The sequence below is a fragment of the Bufo bufo genome, chromosome 4 (genome assembly GCF_905171765.1).
Source record: "Bufo bufo chromosome 4, aBufBuf1.1, whole genome shotgun sequence".
NCBI lineage: Eukaryota > Metazoa > Chordata > Amphibia > Anura > Bufonidae > Bufo > Bufo bufo.
In genome coordinates this window covers 221,852,376-221,871,243 of record NC_053392.1, presented here as the reverse complement: position 1 = coordinate 221,871,243, position 18,868 = coordinate 221,852,376, and the positions used below count along the sequence as shown (strand labels likewise).

The 18,868-nt window shown below is 41.6% G+C and overlaps 1 protein-coding gene across 1 annotated transcript in view; it reads right to left on the bottom strand.

Moving 5' to 3' along the window:
* ACAP2 (ArfGAP with coiled-coil, ankyrin repeat and PH domains 2) overlaps positions 1–18,868 on the bottom strand; it is a 121,157-nt gene that overhangs the window by 6,972 nt on the left and 95,317 nt on the right. The window contains exons 19-22 of the mRNA XM_040428326.1: positions 11,986–12,194; positions 11,735–11,844; positions 11,284–11,394; positions 9,486–9,547 (exon numbers count right to left, since the gene is read on the bottom strand). Of these exons, the coding sequence (XP_040284260.1) occupies positions 9,486–9,547; positions 11,284–11,394; positions 11,735–11,844; positions 11,986–12,194 (492 nt within the window). The remainder of the gene's footprint in view (positions 1–9,485; positions 9,548–11,283; positions 11,395–11,734; positions 11,845–11,985; positions 12,195–18,868) is intronic.

The following is an 18,868-nucleotide window of genomic DNA, read 5'->3' as shown; positions in this document are numbered from 1 at the left end:
CCTTCACTTGCGGGGCCCCGTTCTCGATATAAGTGCGGGTCTCAGAGGTGGGACCCACACCTATCAGACAATGGGGGCATATCCTAGCGATATGCCCTCATTGTCTGAGATGGGACAACCCCTTTAATAGAAAGTTATGTGGAAGGGACAAGTGTGGAAGAAAAAGGTGCACAAGCAGCAGGAATGACCACAGCCTGGAGAGGATAGTCAGGAAAAGGCCATTCAAAAGTGTTGGGGACTTTCACAAGGAGTGGACTGAGGCTGGAGTTAGTGCATCAAGAGCCACCACACACAGACGCATCCTGGACATGGGCTTCAAATGTCGGATTCCTCTTGTCAAGCCTCTACTGAACAACAAACAACGTCAGAAGCGTCTTACCTGGGCTAAAGAAAAAAATAACTGGTCTGTTGCTCAGTGGTCCAAAGTGCTCTTTTCTGATGAGAGCAACTTTTGCATCTCATTTGGAAACCAAGGACCCAGAGTCTGGAGGAAGAATGGAAAGGCACACAATGCAAGATGCTTGAAGTCCAGTGTAAAGTTTCCACAGTCTGTGTTGATTTGGGGAGCCATGTCATCTGCTGGTGTTGGTCCACTGTGCTTCATTAAGTCCAGAGTCAACGCAGCCATCTACCAGGAGATTTTGGAGCACTTCATGCTTCCTTCCGCAGATGAGCTATATGGAGATGGTGGCTTCATTTTCCAGCAGGACTTGGCACCTGCCCACACTGCCAAAAGAACCAAAACCTGGTTCATATGACCATGGGATTACTGTGCTTGATTGGCCAGCAAACTCGCCTGACCTGAACCCCATAGAGAATCTATGGGGCATTGCCAAGAGAAAGATCAGAGATATGAGACTGAACAATGCAGACGAGCTGAAGTCTACTATTGAAGTATCCTGGTCTTCCATAACACCTCAGCAGTGCCATAGGCTGATAGCATCCATGCCACGCCGCATTGAGGGGCCCAAACCAAGTGCTGATTATACTTTCCAGAGGACCTACATTTTTCTATTTAACATCCTTTTTTAATAGATTTCATGTAATATTCTAATTTTCTGAGATTGTGACTTTGGGGTTTTCATAAGCTGTAAGCCATAATCATCCAAATTATAACAAATAAAGGCATGAAAAATCTTGCTTTGCATGTAATGAGTCTATCTCATATGTTAGTGTCACCTTTTAAGTTGCATTACTGAAATAAATGAACTTTTAAACGATATTCAAATTTTTCGAGTTTCACCTGTATGAAACTAGCCTTAGGCTTTCTTGACAGACACTTCTTTGTGGCAGTTTTTTTTACTTGTAAAAAATAACATCTTGAAAATCATGGGTTTTTCACAAATCTTTTGTGGCATTTGGTTGGTTGCAAATTCATGACAAGCTTTTTTTCAGGTATTGTTTTCCTGTATAGGGAGTCTATGGGAAAATGGCTGACAAAAAAAAATATACCTAGAGCAGCATGCACACGTACCTAAAATCATCCTAAAAGTGAAAAAAAAAAAGTTGCCACAAAACAAAAAGGCAAATTTCATAATTCCCTACTGATTCACAGCAAACATATGGAGGCAGTATTTATTTTTTTGCAAAGTTCTTTTCTAAAATGCTATGTGCTAAACCACATTAAAGCCTCATTCACACATCAGCGTTTTGGTCAGTGATTTCCATCAGTGATTGTGAGACAAAACCAGGATTGGAGCCTCTACAGACATCAGGTATAAGGGAAAAATCTGCATCTGTTCCGTGTTAGGAGTCGCACCTGGTTTTGGTTCAAAATCACTGACCAAACACTGACATTTGAATGAGACATAACTATCCTGTGTGATCACAACCTATATTGTTCAGCACAAATAAGCTGAAGAGAATGGTGAAATAGTATTAGGTATTTAATGACATCACATGTTGGCCATATTAAAAGGCCACATGCACAGAAGGTCACTTTGTCTCTAAGGCTGGGTTCACATCACGTTTTTGTCTTATGTTTGTGTATACAAAAAAAATGTACAAGATAAACAAATACTACTGTATGACCTCCTTTGGAGGTCATACAGTGGTATCAGTCACAATAGAGAGTTCCATAAAAAAAAAAAAAAAAAAAAAAGTGTGCAGTACAATGCTTTTTCATCCCTTTTTCCCAATGTATATGTTAAATGTAGGGTAAAAACGTGATGTGAACACAGCCTACAGTGAAGAACAGTATTTGAACACCCTACAAATTATCCCACTTAGAAATCATGGAGGGATCTGAAATTTACACTGTAGGTGCATTCCCACTCAGACAGAATAAAAAATAAAAATAAATTCAGGAAATCATATTGTATGATTTTAAAGAATTTAAAAGGATTTAAACAGGGATTTTGGCCCACTCCTCCACACAGATCTCCTCTAGATCTGTCAGGTTTCGAGGCTGTCGCTGAGCAACACGCAGTTTCAACTCCCTCCAAAGATGTTCTATTGGATTTAGATCTGGAGACTGGCTAGGCCACTCCAGAACCTTTATATGCTTCTTAGGCCTCTTTCACACGGCCGTTTTTTTTTCCCGTTTACTGGCCGTTTTTTGCGGTCCGTATACGGTCCGTATACGGAACCATTGATTTCAATGGGTCCGCAAAAAAAACGGAATGTGTTCCGTATGCATTCCGTTTCCGTTTTTCCGTTCCGTTTTAACATAGAACATGTCCTATATTTGGCCGCAAATCACGTTCCGTGGCTCCATTAAAGTCTATGGGTCCGCAAAAAAACGGAATGCATACAGAAGTGCATCCGTATGTCTTCCGTATCCGTTCCGTTTTTTGCGGATCCATCTATTGAAAATGTTATGCCCAGCCCAATTTTTGCTATGAAATTACTGTATACTGTATTTGCCATACGGAAAAACGGAACGGAAAAACGGAACGGAAACGGAAACACAACGGAAACAAAAAACGGAACAACGGATCCGTTTAAAACGGACCGCAAAACACTGAAAAAGCCATACGGTCGTGTGCAATAGGCCTTACGGAGCCACACAGGTTATCCTGGCTGTGTGCTTCATGTCGTTGTCATGTTGGAAGACCCAGCCACAACCAATCTTTAATGCTCTGACTGAGGGAAGGAGGTTGTTCCTCAAAATCTCACAATAAATGGCCCCATTCATCCTCTCCTTAATACAGTGCAGTCGTCCTGTCCCCTTCGCAGAAAAGCACCCCCAAAGCATGATGTTACCACCCCTATGCTTTACAGTAGGGATGATGTTCTTGGGATGCAACTCATCCTTCTTTTTCCTCGAAACACAACAAGTGAAGTTTAGACCAAAAAGTTCTACTGACCACATGACTTTCTCCCATGCCTCCTCTGGATCATCCAGATTGTCATTGGCAAACTTCAGACGGGCCTGGACATGTGAAGACTTGAGCAGGGGAACCTTCCGTGCAATGCACGATTTGAAACCATGACGGTGTAGTGTTCTACCGACAGTGACCTTTGAAACTGTGGTCCCAGCTCTCTTCATGTCATTGACCAGCTCCTCTCTTGTAGTTCTGGGCTGATTCCTCACCTTTCTTATCATCAGTAATACCCCACAATATGAGATCTTGCATGGAGCCCCCGTCCGAGGGAGACTGACAGTCGTCTTTAGCCTCTTCCATTTTCTAACAATTGCTCCAACAGTTGATCTATTTTCACCAAGCTGCTTGGCAATTACCCCGTAGCCCTTTCCAGCCTTGTGGAGGTCCACAATTTTGTCTCTGGTGTCTTTTGACAGCTCTTTGGTCTTGCCCTTGGTAGTAGTTGGCATCTGACTGACTGTGAGGTGGACAGGTGTCTTTAAAGAGCTCAGACAGGTGCTACTAAGTTAGATTAATGAGTGGAGTAGACTTTTTAAAGGCACAGTAACAGGTATTTGAGAGCCAGAATTCTTGCTGTTTCTCAGGTGTTCAAATACTTATGTTCAGCAGTGCAAGACAAATAAATTCTTTAAAAATCATACAATGTGATTTCCTGATTTTTTATTTTTTTTATTCAGTCTCTCAGTGGGAATGCACCTACAATGTGAATTTCAGAACCCTCCATGATTTCTAAGTGGGAGAACTTGCAAAATCTCAGGGTGTTCAAATACTTCTGTTCCTCACTGTACATATTGTATTTTATTATATTTTTGTTCTATGTGTTCACCTTAAAGTAAAGTTTGTATATTCTGAATCTTCTAGAGCTGGGGCATGTTTTGTGAAGCTGGTCAGCAGTTCAACATTCATAAATCGCTATAAAAATATGGAAACATATTCCAAACAGTATAAGTCTGTTCTACATGTCAAGGTCATCATTAGCCAGACACAAACTTACAAATTACATTCAAGGACAGCACCATCCCTTGAGCATTTGTTGAGATTAATGACACTGAAAAGGGTAATTATATTGTAGACTGGCACGTCTTAACATTCTTAATTTTTATCTGTACATTCCACAATTGCTCTCAGATGCATTCTATTATAATTACTCTTTCAGTGACTTCATGGGTCAAACGTGAAAGGCAAAAATGATGTAACATTATATATTGTACTAATGCCAGCAGCCTGATAGACTGGAAGAAAACCTGTGCAAACATAAGTAGCTCCTAGGCTCCTGTGCTACACTAGGGCACCACTCACCTACCACGACTTGATCCTGACTGCAACCCTAAGGCCCCTTTCACACGAATGATATGGATTCTCTCAGGATGAGTTCAGTGAAACACCATTTTGCAAGCAAGTTCAGTCAGTTTTGTCTGCGATTGCGTTCAGTTGTTCAGTTTATTCCATGCGGGTGCAATACATTTTGATGCTTTTTTTCACGCGTGTGAAAAAAACTGAGGGTATCCAAAAATCTCCTAGCAACCATCAGTGAAAAACACATTGCACCCGGACTCCATCCGGGTTTTTCACTAAAGCCTCATTCACTTCTATGGAGCCATGGCTTTGTGAAAAATGCAGAATATAGAACATGCTGCAAACTCACGCAGCACAGAAATGATGCGTGAAAGAACCATTAAAATGAATGGGTCAGGATTCAGTGTGCGTGCTATGCGTTCACTTCATGCATTGCACCCATGCAGAGAACTCGCTTGTGTGAAAGGGGCCTTAGGACTCTTTCTCAAGGGCAATGCGGAACTCGTCCGAATTCTTAGTGAAAAATTGACGTCCGTCCCCCCCACCGAGTTTTCCTTCAGTTTACTTCTATTAAGTTGCTGCATTTTTACCGTGCAGATGCAATCAGTTTTTGATGCTTTTTTTCACGTGCGTGAAGAAAAAGCAATGAATAACACTTAACATCTAGCAACCATTCGTTAAATAAAAATAAATAAAAAGCATTTTATCCATTGCCTTTCGTATTTCATGCAGCACCATTCATATCTATGGGTCAAGGGCTGCGTGAAAAACAGACAATACAGAACATGCTGCGATTTTTCCTGAAGATTGTCAGTGAAAAGCAATGCTCATGTGTGCAGACCCATTGAAATGAATGAGTCAGGTTTTAGTCTGGATGCGGTCTATTCGCAAAACTCATTCATATGAAAGAGGCCTTAGGGCTGAGGCTAGATCTAGAATTTTTTTGTACAAAAAGTCTGCTGAAACTGCTGTCCATAGGGAATGCACTGAGTAACTTGAGAATCACTTCCTAGTCATTGCAGCCAAGTGATTACCCTGAGTGATTTAATCACTAGAGATTACGCAGCAATTTCAAAATGATTTTAAATCGGGAAGAGATTTTCATGCTACTCTAGTGATTAAGTATCTCCAGAAATACTCCTTGGCTGCAGGGATTTGGAAGCCATTTATAGGCTGCCCAATGCATTCTGTATGGAGAGCGATGTCACAGAAATCTTTTGACAAAAGGCTAGGTATAGCTGCTCCAGCCTTAATTCAACATCCCTGCTTTATATTAAATGCCCTTTGATATAAAAATTGACACCTATAAATATGAAAAATATATTCTTACAGTGCAATAAGACATCCCTGTACCTTATATTCCATCATAATACTCGTGCTCATTTCTAGAAATAAAACTACTGGTTGCAAAGCTTTCTTTTTCTCCTTACATGTTTTCGAGGTGCACATTCTATAACTGGCACAGCCATAACATGTACAATTCTAGTAATACTCCTTAAAGAGGACCTGTCAGGTAAAGACTTGTTTTTCCTAAGAAACAACAATGTTGGTGGGCCTTTCTCAGAACTCTGTATTGTGATGTTCCTCTTTGATTCCTCAGGGCAGTGGCATACCTCCCATGGAGGCAGACCACACAACTGTTATGGGCAGGGTCAGACTTTACCACCATCAAAACAAACAAATGCGTGTAGCCTCAGAGATCAGTGTGTCCCATGCTGGCTGCAAGCGACTGGGGGGGGGGGGGGGGGGGGGGGGGGGCATACATACCCTATTCAGTTACACAGAAGCCCAGTGGGTGAGGGGGGCCTTTCCCAGCTTGTAGAGCAGTAGCGCCCAGGTTGCACTGCTAAGCTGACAGTGGGGCTTAGCGGGCCCAGACATAACTTTGCTTGGGGGATTAGCTATGCCAAATCCTGGCTATGGGGGAAGGGGAGCCTGGCACTGAGCTGCTTTAACTGCTTCTCTACATAGTCAAGTGGCTTTACTAGGGGCAGCTCAGATTTATACAGTTCCTATTGAGTTCTATTGTTGATGTATAATTTCATACGTACAGAGCTCCCCCTACTGGTGGCTTCAAGCAGTCAGAGCTCTATCAATTGGACAAGAAGCTCACTAAGGAGGGTAAATCCATGCATTTATTACATTTTTATAGCTTAGATTTACAGAAAAATACAACAATTGGGATGAACACCACACTTTATCAGATATGCAACTGTGTGAGTGTTACTGTTGGGGGCGGGGGGAGAACAAAAAACAAAAGCCAAAGTTTTTGTATTACTAATTGTGGCTAGATATTAGCTTAAATTCAAACATCATATGGCATTTTTTCATACTTTTAGTGTATTTTTGGATCAGTGGCTTTTTTCCCCAAAATGTAGCACGCTCTAGGTGTGGCCAAAATGCCACAAAAAAAATGTGTGAAAGAAAGTCTTAGAAAACTGATAGAAAACAGCAGGTCCAACTATGCACCAGTAACCGACAATAATTGAGGGGAGGGTCCCATTCTAATTTTTAGTATGGGGCCCTATGATTTCTCTGTACACCCCTGCCTGGGGGAAATAGATAAATACATTTAGAAATGGGAGCTACTGTTTCCCTTGTCAACACTGATTGAAGAAATGGCGATTACATTCCCCTTGTCAGTGAGATTTGTCACCTCACTGGCTGACACTGTTCAAACATTTACAGGAGGATTCAACAGAGGAATGGCATAATGCTAAGAAAAGAAGCTCCAAAATTGCTGTTTTGTGGGGAATGCAAGTACTTACTAAACTGGCTATGTCAGGAGACCAGACGGATCCTCTTAAAGGCTTCTTTTACACGAACGATACGGATTGTGTGCGGATCTGTTCAGCAAAAAAAAACTGATGGTTTTGCCCGCAAGTGCAGTCTGTTTTGTCTGCGTTTGCATTCAATGGTTCAGTTTTTTCCGCGCAAGGGCAATCCGTTTTTATGTGGCATTCACGCGCGTGAAAAAACAAAAACTGAAGATTTACAGACATCTCCTAGCAACCATCAGTGAAAAATGCTTTGCATCCGGACGCAATGCGTTTTTCACAGACGCCCTATTCACTTATATGGGACCAGGGCTGCGTGAAAAATGGAGAATATAGAACATGCTGTGATATTCACGTAACGCAGAGATGATGTGGAAAAACAACGCTCATGTAAACAGACCTATAGAAATAAAGGGGTCAGGATTCAGTGCGGGAAACTCATGTGAAAGGGGTCTAATGATTTCTAAACACCACTTTTTATCCTTTTGAATTGCTAGGTAAAGCCTCTAGTAGAAATCTACAGCTGTAGAATAGAATCACAAAAATATATGTTGAAGCTGATGATTACTACAGACATCAAAACAACCAGCTTGTGTTTTAAGTTGTGAAGTGTAGCTTTACCTTAGGTACATCACTTTACACAGATATCATCTAGATAAAGAGTATCATCGTAAATACACTGCTTTACTTAAAGGGGTTGTCCGGGATTGGGGACATGGGTGTACATGTACAATGGTCCCCTAAATATTACATTCATGCCTGTCCTTCCCTTACCAGACATTTCTGATGGCCCTTTTTCACTTCACAAATTTTCAGCCGGAAGTGCAGTTTCTATCACAGTCAGTGATGTTCCGGGTCCTTTTCTGCATAGCGAAGCCTCTTCTTCCGCTTCGCAAGGAGCCCGGTGACGTCACAGTCAGCCTCTAATTATTCCAAGCGCATGGAGGGGCAGTAACTAGGCGGCAACAGACTGCGCTAAGCCACGCCCCTCTGGTCCGGTGATGTCACTGGGCAGGGCGCATTCTTAGCAAGGAAGGAGGCGTTTAGGGGCGTGACTAAAGAGGAGGAATAGTTGCGGCAGGAGGCGGCATATGAATTAGGGGGGGTGGCTGCACGGAGGAGCAGGCACACACTCGAAACAACGCGATGCTGCGCTGGGGCTGTCACTACTATGCTGGTTACTACTAGAAGCAGACAACAATCCCTCCACGAATATCTTAGAAGATTCCATAATAATACAATTAATACTGCTGCACTAGGACAACCCCTTTAAATATGAATTTAGCAGCTCATAGAACTGTAAATGCACGAGGACTGGCTGTAATTCATCTTGTAGCTCACCCATTTATATGAAGGTATCCAATGTATTTGTAGACTCACGTGAATATACACATTAAGGGTAAGGCCACATTGTAGTGGATTTTGCACAAATTTCACCCTCTGCATGACAAAGGGCAACATCCATAGTGGATATCCACAGCATAAATTAAATGGCTATGTATTTAAAATCTGCACCGCAGGTCAGTTTGCACTGTAGATTTTTTTCACAACATGTAAATGAGATTTCTTAAAATCTCATCCACTTTGTGGGTGCTGTAAAATGCTGCAGGTTTGCCACACACAAATCTGCAGCATATCCGGTAAGTGTGAAAATACCTGAATAATCTAATTATCACCACTTTCAAAAGTGAGATGCTTGACATCCATAGTGCCCATTCTCCTTTGTAATATACACATTCATGATCTATAATCAATATCGCATTCATATAAAAACTAACTAGGGAAGACAGGTAAGCAAAATTTTGCAGCATTTGAAGATTATATACATGATTTGCGCTTTCCAAATAACAATTCTAATGCAATCTAAGAAGAAAAATAAGACAATTCAGTCCAAAATGTAAACATAATCTCTTCCTAAAAGCAGCCAGCCTATTTTGTGCATTTCAATAACGTGTGGCATGTTAGTTAGATGAGTTGCTGTTTATCTTCCTCCCTAAAGACTCAGAATGACCAAGCTGTAAACTAATAAACTCTTGCATGCATTTTCTATATTGCATTTCTGTATGGCTGTTAGTGGAATATTGACCTGGTTGACCGTAAAAACCTTCTGATTCCCGCATCTCTTCATTCATACGTGCCAAGCGTAATCTACAGAGAAAAGGTGAAAAAGTCAATTAAATACTTAATAAGAGTAGACTATAAACAGTCAGCGTGATTTACTGCATATACATTTTATTTGACCATGGCCAGACTACAATTTTAAGCCTCATATTAATGTAATTATTCTTTCAAAAAGGAGATTATTATACATCAGGTTTTACAGATATTATTGGCTTCAGGATTTTGAAATATTCAGGATTTTGAAAGTTATCGGAATTGGCATCTATTTTGCCGATATTCCGATAACGAATCGGGAACACCGATCGCGCTGCTGTAGGCGTGATCCGTGTTCCCTTAGCAGCACAAGAGAGAAGGAAGCAGTGTCACCCTCCCCCCTGTACCGCTGCCACCAATGAGAGGAGGGAGGACAAGAGGAGAGGAGGGGCTGTGGCCACTGCGCCACCAATGAAGATAACTCTCTCATCAATTCATATACAGGAGGTGGGAGCTGGCTGCAGAATCACATAGTCGGCTCCCGACCTCTATGAGCGGTAGCAGTGATCTGCGGAAGTTAACCCCTCAGGTGCCGCGGATCGCAGCTACCGCTCAGAGGTCGGGAGCCGGCTATGTGATTCTGCAGCCAGCTCCCACCTCCTGTATATGAATTGATGAGAGAATTATCTTCATTGGTGGCGCAGTGCGCCCGTCCCCCAGTTTTAATCATTGGTGGCAGTGGCCACAGGGTCCCCTCCTCCTCAGTGGCAGTTCCCATCGGAGCCCCAGCAGTGCAAGCCTGGGGCTCCGATCAGTTACCATGGCAGCCAGGACGCTATTGAAGCCCTGGCTGCCATAGTTAGCTCCCTGCTGATGTGTGCACAAAGCACAGAGCAGCAGGGACAGTGTGAGGTCCTATTCACCCTGATAGAGCTCTATCAGGGTGACTAGGACAAGGGTTCTAGTCCCTAAGGGGGCTAAAAGTTAGTAAAAAAAATAAAAATAAAGTACAAATGAAAAAAAAAAAAGATTTACAAAAAAAAATAAAAAATACACGTTAACAATAAACATTCATTTTCAGCAGATTTGTGTAGGAATTTATTTTATTTTTTCAAAAATGAAAATTCACAGAATATCGGTATAAATTATCGGCTATCGGCCTGAAAGTTCACAGATTATCGGCGCAAAAAAAAAATATCAATATCGGTCGATCCCTATTATACATAATTCAATGAAATCTCCATTTTGGTAATTCTCCTTGTTAAATGGAATAGCAGACATCATATTTTATCTTCTCCCGATATAGCTGTATAACGCTGCATGTACAAATCCCAAAATGACAAAAAGTAAGACATCAGCTCAATACTTTAATTAGGTTTAAAGTGGATCTGTCCCCACAACATGCTGCCCAATTAAATAGCTTCATATTATGGTGACAGGTCAGCTGTGCTGTTAAACCAAACAGCACAAGAAAATGTGTGCCATTATATAGCCACTAACACAATATGCAGCAGGCTCAGTTATCAGTCCACTACATTCATGAGCAGAGAGCCCACCCCCTCTCACCATTGACTGACAGCAGCCGGTTGTCTTCCTTCCTCAACTAACTTAGAATCCTCTGTATTATTTGATAGGTGCTATTAACCAAATGGTACAATATTTTGCACATTTTAATATACTGGACTTGTCCCCACAACCCCACAATATGCTCTCCTTATACAGAGCAGCATGTCATGGTGACAGATCCGCTTCTTATGTAATGGCCATTTAGTATTAGATACAATACGTACAGTGTTACTATATCAGCGTTAGCAGCTTCAACTGCAATGCTTAAAGGATCTTTTCCATCTTCATCGGTAGCATGTTGATTGGCCCCACGCTTCAGGAATAAACAGACCTGCCTGGTGGAAAATTGATAAAAAGATAATTTGAATAAGCTAAAAAGCAAATACAACATCAGTTCAGCCTGAACACAATCCTAAATCACAAACAATGTGCTGTAACAATAATGATGCAGATCTACATCCAACATTTAAAGTGAAGTAGACAGCAGCCAATCTACTGTTGTTGGGTCTGCCGAGCAAGAGTTGGCTGCCTTAAACTTCATGCAGCCCTGCGGGTTATCCAATTGTCCCCCCTGGAAAAAGAACTGATTTCTAAGTATAACAACAGGTCATTTACATCAAAAGGATCCTAAATGTTCAACACAGCAGACTCCAAAGACACAGCATTGCTGCCTACCCTGTGTGGCCAAGCACAGTCGCATGATGTAATGGTCCCCTTCCTTTGACATCAAGAAGGTTAACATTGGCCCCGTTTTGGAGTAGAAACTCACAAGCCATCAGCGATCCCTGGGAAAAATAATTCCAGCTGTTTAAGCACAGTATTAATATATATATTTTCTGAATGAATGAATATATATATATATATATATATATATATATACACACACATACACACACACACAAATAAGTAAAACATATATATCATACCCCATGCACTGCCTGTATTAGAGGAGTATCATTGTTTTCTTTTGTGTTAACCCAGTTGACTTCAGCTCCATGAGCCAATGCTTCAGCCATTGCTGGAAGGTTTTTCTGAAAAGCTGCCTGGTATAGCTTAAGTCCTGGAATAACCGTTTTCGTGCTCGCAGGGTCTTGAAATACTGCAGAATCCCTCTTTTCATTCTTTTTTTCCATCTCTGGAATATGGAAAAAGGAAGGAAGAACAGTATTTTTGGATGCTGGACCCAACAATCGTCATAGTGCATACCCTTTTATACATGTACCGCACCCTAAAATAAATGATACTTAAGAATAACTATTGATAATAATACTGTTTTTATGAAGAAATTACAATCCAGTTAGTCTAGTATAGCCTAATGCTTGAGAATGATCATTGAAAAATGTATTAATCTACTCAAAAGCAAATTAAGCTTTCATTCACACACTGGCCAAAAGTGACTGCAGTAGTGGGTTGAGACATATACAGTCCTGATCAAAAGTAAGACCACTTGAAAAATGGCAAAAAATCATATTTTACATTGTTGGATCTTAACAAGGTTCCAAGTAGAGCTTCAATATGCAACAAGAAGAAATGAGAGTGAGACAAAACATTTTTTGAGCATTTAATTAATAACGATTGAACTGAAACAGGCTGTTTTTCAGCTGATCCAAATTTTAGGACCACATGCCTTTAAAGGGCCAAATCTGTGCAAAGATGTGGATTCATTGTCATTTTCTGTCAGGTAGTCACATGTTGTGATGGCGAAGGCAAAAAAACTCTCCCTTTTTTAACGTAGTCGGGTTGTTGAAATGCATAAGCAGGGTCTCTCACAGCGCGCCATCATTTGGAATTTCTTAAATGATCCTGAGGGTTATGGAACAAAAAAGTGGAAGACCCAAAAAAATTTCATCAGCACTGAGCCGGAGGATCCAATTGGCTGTCCGTCCAGACACTGGAGGATCCTCGACCCAAATTAAGGCCCTTACTGGTTGCCGACAGCAGCCCCATAACCATCAGACGGCATCTGAGACTGAAGGGCTTCAAAAACAAAAAACGTCTTCAAAGACCTCGTCTCCTTGAACGCCGCAGAACTGCTCGTTTGGACTTTGCAAGAGAGCACCAAACATGGGACATTCAAAAGGTAGAAGAAAGTTTTATTCTCTGATGAGATTTTTTTTTACCTTGATGGTCCTGATGGTTTCCAACGTTACTGGCATGACAAGCAGATCCCACCTGAAATGTTTTCTACGCGCCACAGTGGAGGGGGCGCCATAATGGTCTGGGGTGCTTTTTCCTTCAGTGGAACAATGGAACTTCAGGAAGTGCAGGGGAGTCAAACGGCCGCTGGCTATGTCCAGATGTTGCAGAGAGCGATGACTGAGGGTCCTAGTCTGTGTGGTAACGACTGGGTTTTTCAACAGGACAACGCTACAGTACACAATGCCCGCAGGACAAGGGACTTCTTCCAGGAGAATAACATCACTCTTTTGGGCCATCCTGCGTGTTCCCCTGATCTAAATCCAATTGAGAACCTTTGGGGATGGATGGCAAGGGAAGTTTACAAAAATGGACAACAGTTCCAGACAGTAGATGGCATTCGTGCGGCCGTCTTCACCACTTGGAGAAATGTTCCCACTCACCTCATGGAAACGCTTGCATCAAGCATGCCGAAACTAATTTTGGAAGTGATAAACAATAACGGCGGAGCTACTCATTACTGAGTTTATGTTTGGAAGTTGGATTTCTGTTTTGGGGGGGGGGTTAAGTTTTTTTTTTGGAGGTGTGGTCCTAAACGTTTGATCAGCTGAAAAACAGCCTGTTTCAGTTTATTCGTTGTTTTCATTAAATTGAATGCTCAAAAAATGTTTTGTCTCACTCTCATTCACATATATACATATACATATATATTATATATATATATATATATAGAGAACAAAGAAGTAGGACTGCACTCCAAGATAGTGATAAAATCAGCAAGTGGTTTATTCACCCATAATATGGCAAGTCTTGCGACGTTTCGGCTCACAAGAGCCTTCCTCAAGCATGGTAACAGTGAAAGTGAGAGCATTTATAAAGGCATTTACAAAGTGTCCAACCCATAAGGGTGTGGTTACAATCAATTACAATTGCAAACATACGATGCATAGCAATACAAATAAAGTGCATGTGCATAAAGTGAGCAGTGGTATACAATTCATGACTAAGGGATACCATCCCTACAAAGTGTATTAAAATGTATGTGATACTTCATCTAAGCTAAAATCACAATTATATAGGTGATAATATGATGAAGGTGGATCTATATCATTCAAATATGGTCGGGCACTGAACTACAATTGAGGGAGTTTCACACATATTTGAATGATATAGATCCTGATCTTCAGTATACTATATCATACTCTAAAACGCAATTGTCATTTCTAGACACGAACGTCAAGCTAATTGATGGTATGGTTGGCACAGGCTTATATGTCAAATCGACAGATAGAAATACTATCCTACGTTATGAAAGCAATCATCCACGCAGCCTGGTTAAACACCTCCCCCATTCGCAGTTCCTCCGTACGAAACGCATTGTTTCAGACCACACTGAGTTGGAGACTACACTGGATACGATGTCAGATAAGTTTAGGGAGCGGGGTTATCCTCGCAGATTATTAGATGCACATAAGAACAAAATCCTACATATGAATACTGAAATAACACATACCACCTCTAAAAAAACTCAGAGGATACCATTTATGTCCACATATTCTGGATGTAGTATGGAGATAGGACGTATCCTGAAGGACAACTGGGGTATCCTAAGCAGGTCTACTAAAGATGTACCAGAGTTTAAGCTTCCGCCCCTTTTATCGTACCGTAAAAACAAAAATCTTAAAGACCACTTGGTCAGAGCGGATGCAGGTCCAAAGAAAACCAGCATACAGCGGACATTGACACAGCCGGGACTTGGATGTTATCCGTGTCTCGGTTGTGTCAATTGTCGATATATATGTAAAACTAGATCTTTCACACACCCGCTTACCAACAAAGAGTATCCGATAAAGTTCCATCTAAATTGTTCCTCGTCATATGTAGTTTATGTGTTGGCTTGTCCCTGTAACCTATTATATGTCGGGGAAACTTCCACAGAATTGAAAGTAAGGTTGAATAACCACAGGAATTCAATAAGGAAGAAACGTACTGACCTACCAGTGTCCAGACATTTTGGATCCCTCGGACACTCCGAGCGTGATCTAAGATGCTGGATCATTGATCAGGTCAGGCTTCCTAGAAGAGGTGGTGATCGCCTGACACTCTTGAAGAAAAAAGAGTTACGCTGGATATATGATCTGGATAGCCTGCATCCCAGGGGTCTCAATATTGAGTTCAGGTGAGAGACCTAGGATCTGTGGCTGACCCCCGGTCCCTTGGCATGTTTGCGCTTTGTCTTTCTCATTTTTGTATATTGGTGCTTGATAACCGTGAAAGATTTATCTACAATTATGAAAAAGATCTATTTTGAAACTAAAATATTTTTTCTCTGCTTTTTAGGATTTTATATTTTCACTAAATTGGATGTGGATCCTAGAATCAGACCCTTTGGAAGCTATGCGACCCGAGGTGGACATCAGCGTTCTTTTATTAATGCGTTACTCCAGATATGTCATTATATTTTAACAAGATAAGGTTGTTGGTACAATTGAGGGATCATCCCTCTACGACTGCTATTTTTTTGGCAATTGTGCTTGTAGTGGCGCTTTGGTCAGGTGTCCCGCCCATTTGGACGGGACCCCTGTCCATTTGCTGATATATGTAGGAGATCCCTGCAGCGGTCGGAGATATGATTGTTCCGTGTGGACAACAGTTAAATAGATAACCTGTACGTAACCTTTAGGTGTCTTTCCCTTATGTAAAATGGCGCTCTCATGTCGACCCAGGCAGAGCGCGAGCGCTTGACCTTTACACTGTGATGCATCGGATGATGTCAGTGTGGTCATGCGCAATGAGGACCTGGAGACGCACAAAGAACGCCATGGTATGTGCGGGCCCCATTGCTTCCTACGGTTTGACTTCTGTGATCCACCTTCATCATATTATCACCTATATAATTGTGATTTTAGCTTAGATGAAGTATCACATACATTTTAATACACTTTGTAGGGATGGTATCCCTTAGTCATGAATTGTATACCACTGCTCACTTTATGCACATGCACTTTATTTGTATTGCTATGCATCGTATGTTTGCAATTTTAATTGATTGTAACCACACCCTTATGGGTTGGACACTTTGTAAATGCCTTTATAAATGCTCTCACTTTCACTGTTACCATGCTTGAGGAAGGCTCTTGTGAGCCGAAACGTCGCAAGACTTGCCATATTATGGGTGAATAAACCACTTGCTGATTTTATCACTATCTTGGAGTGCAGTCCTACTTCTTTGTTCTCTATACCATTGGGGATTGCCGTTACCCTACGTTGGACCTTGCACCCACATGCTGGCTGGTGCTCCCACTGGACTTTTTCTTCTCTATATATATACAGTGGGGGAAATAATTATTTGACCCCTCACTGATTTTGTAAGTTTGTCCAATGACAAAGAAATGAAAAGTCTCAGAACAGTATCATTTCAATGGTAGGTTTATTGTAACAGTGGCAGATAGCACATCAAAAGGAAAATCGAAAAAATAACTTTAAATAAAAGATAGCAACTGATTTGCATTTCATTGAGTGAAATAAGTATTTGAACCCTCTAACAAAAAAAGACTTAATACTTGGTGGAAAAACCCTTGTTTGCAAGCACAGAGGTCAAACGTTTCTTGTAATTGATGACCAAGTTTGCGCACATTTTAGGAGGAATGTTGGTCCACTCCTCTTTGCAGATCATCTCTAAATCCCTAAGGTTTCGAGGCTGTCTCTGTGCAACTCTGAGCTTGAGCTCCCTCCATAGGTTTTCGATTGGATTAAGGTCCGGAGATTGACTAGGCCACTCCATGACCTTAATGTGCTTCTTCTTGAGCCACTCCTTTGTTGCCTTTGCTGTATGTTTTGGGTCATTGTCGTGCTGGAACACCCATCCACGACCCATTTTCAGTTTCCTGGCAGAGGGAAGGAGGTTGTCGGCTCAGGATTTCACGATAAATGGCTCCGTCCATTTTCACGTTTATGCGAATAAGTTGTCCTGTGCCCTTAGCAGAAAAACACCCCCAAAGCAAAATGTTTCCACCCCCATGCTTGACTGTGGGGACGGTGTTTTGGGGGTCATAGGCAGCATTTTTCTTCCTCCAAACACAGCGAGTTGAGTTAATGCCAAAGAGCTCTATTTTGGTCTCATCAGACCACAGCACCTTCTCCCAGTCACTCTCTGAATCATTCAGGTGTTCATTGGCAAACTTCAGACGGGCCTGCACATGTGCCTTCCTGAGCAGGGGGACCTTGCGAGCCCTGCAGGATTTTAATCCATTGCGGTGTAATGTGTTTCCAATGGTTTTCTTGGTGACTGTGGTCCCTGCTAATTTGAGGTCATTAACTAACTCCTCCCGTGTAGTTCTAGGATGCTTTTTCACCTTTCTCAGAACCATTGACACCCCACGAGGTGAGATCTTGCGTGGAGCCCCAGAGCGAGGTCGATTGATGGTCATTTTGTGCTCCTTCCATTTTCGAACAATCGCACCAACAGTTGTCACCTTCTCTCCCAGCTTCTTGCTAATGGTTTTGTAGCCCATTCCAGCCTTGTGCAGGTCTACAATTTTGTCTCTGACATCCTTGGACAGCTCTTTGGTCTTTCCCATGTTGGAGAGTTTGGAGTCTGCTTGATTGATTGATTCTGTGGACAGGTGTCTTTTATACAGGTGACTAGTTAAGACAGGTGTCCTTAATGAGGGTGACTAATTGAGTAGAAGTGTCTAACCACTCTGTGGGAGCCAGAACTCTTAATGGTTGGTAGGGGTTCAAATACTTATTTCACTCAATGAAATGCAAATCAGTTGCTATCTTTTATTTAAAGTTATTTTTTCGATTTTCCTTTTGATGTGCTATCTGCCACTGTTACAATAAACCTACCATTGAAATGATACTGTTCTGAGACTTTTCATTTCTTTGTCATTGGACAAACTTACAAAATCAGTGAGGGGTCAAATAATTATTTCCCCCACTGTGTATATATATATATATATATATATATATATATATATATATATATATATATATATACATACACACACACACACACTCACCTAAAGAATTATTAGGAACACCATACTAATACGGTGTTGGATCCCCTTTTGCCTTCAGAACTGCCTTAATTCTACGTGGCATTGATTCAACAAGGTGCTGATAGCATTCTTTAGAAATGTTGGCCCATATTGATAGGATAGCATCTTGCAGTTGATGGAGATTTGAGGGATGCACATCCAGGGCACGAAGCTTCCGTTCCACCACATCCCAAAGATGCTCTATTGGGTTGAGATTTGGTGACTGTGGGGGCCTTTTTAGTACAGTGAACTCATTGCCATGTTCAAGAAACCAATTTGAAATGATTCGAGCTTTGTGACATGGTGCATTATCCTGCTGGAAATAGCCATCAGAGGATGGATACATGTTCTCATTCTGTTTACGCCAAATTCGGACTCTACCATTTGAATGTCTCAACAGAAATCGAGACTCATCAGACCAGGCAACATTTTTCCAGTCTTCAACAGTCCAATTGTAGCCTCTTTTTCCTATTTGTAGTGGAGATGAGTGGTACCCGGTGGGGTCTTCTGCTGTTGTAGCCCATCCACCTCAAGGTTGTGCGTGTTGTGGCTTCACAAATGCTTTGCTGCATACCTCGGTTGTAACGAGTGGTTATTTCATTCAACGTTGCTCTTCTATCAGCTTGAATCA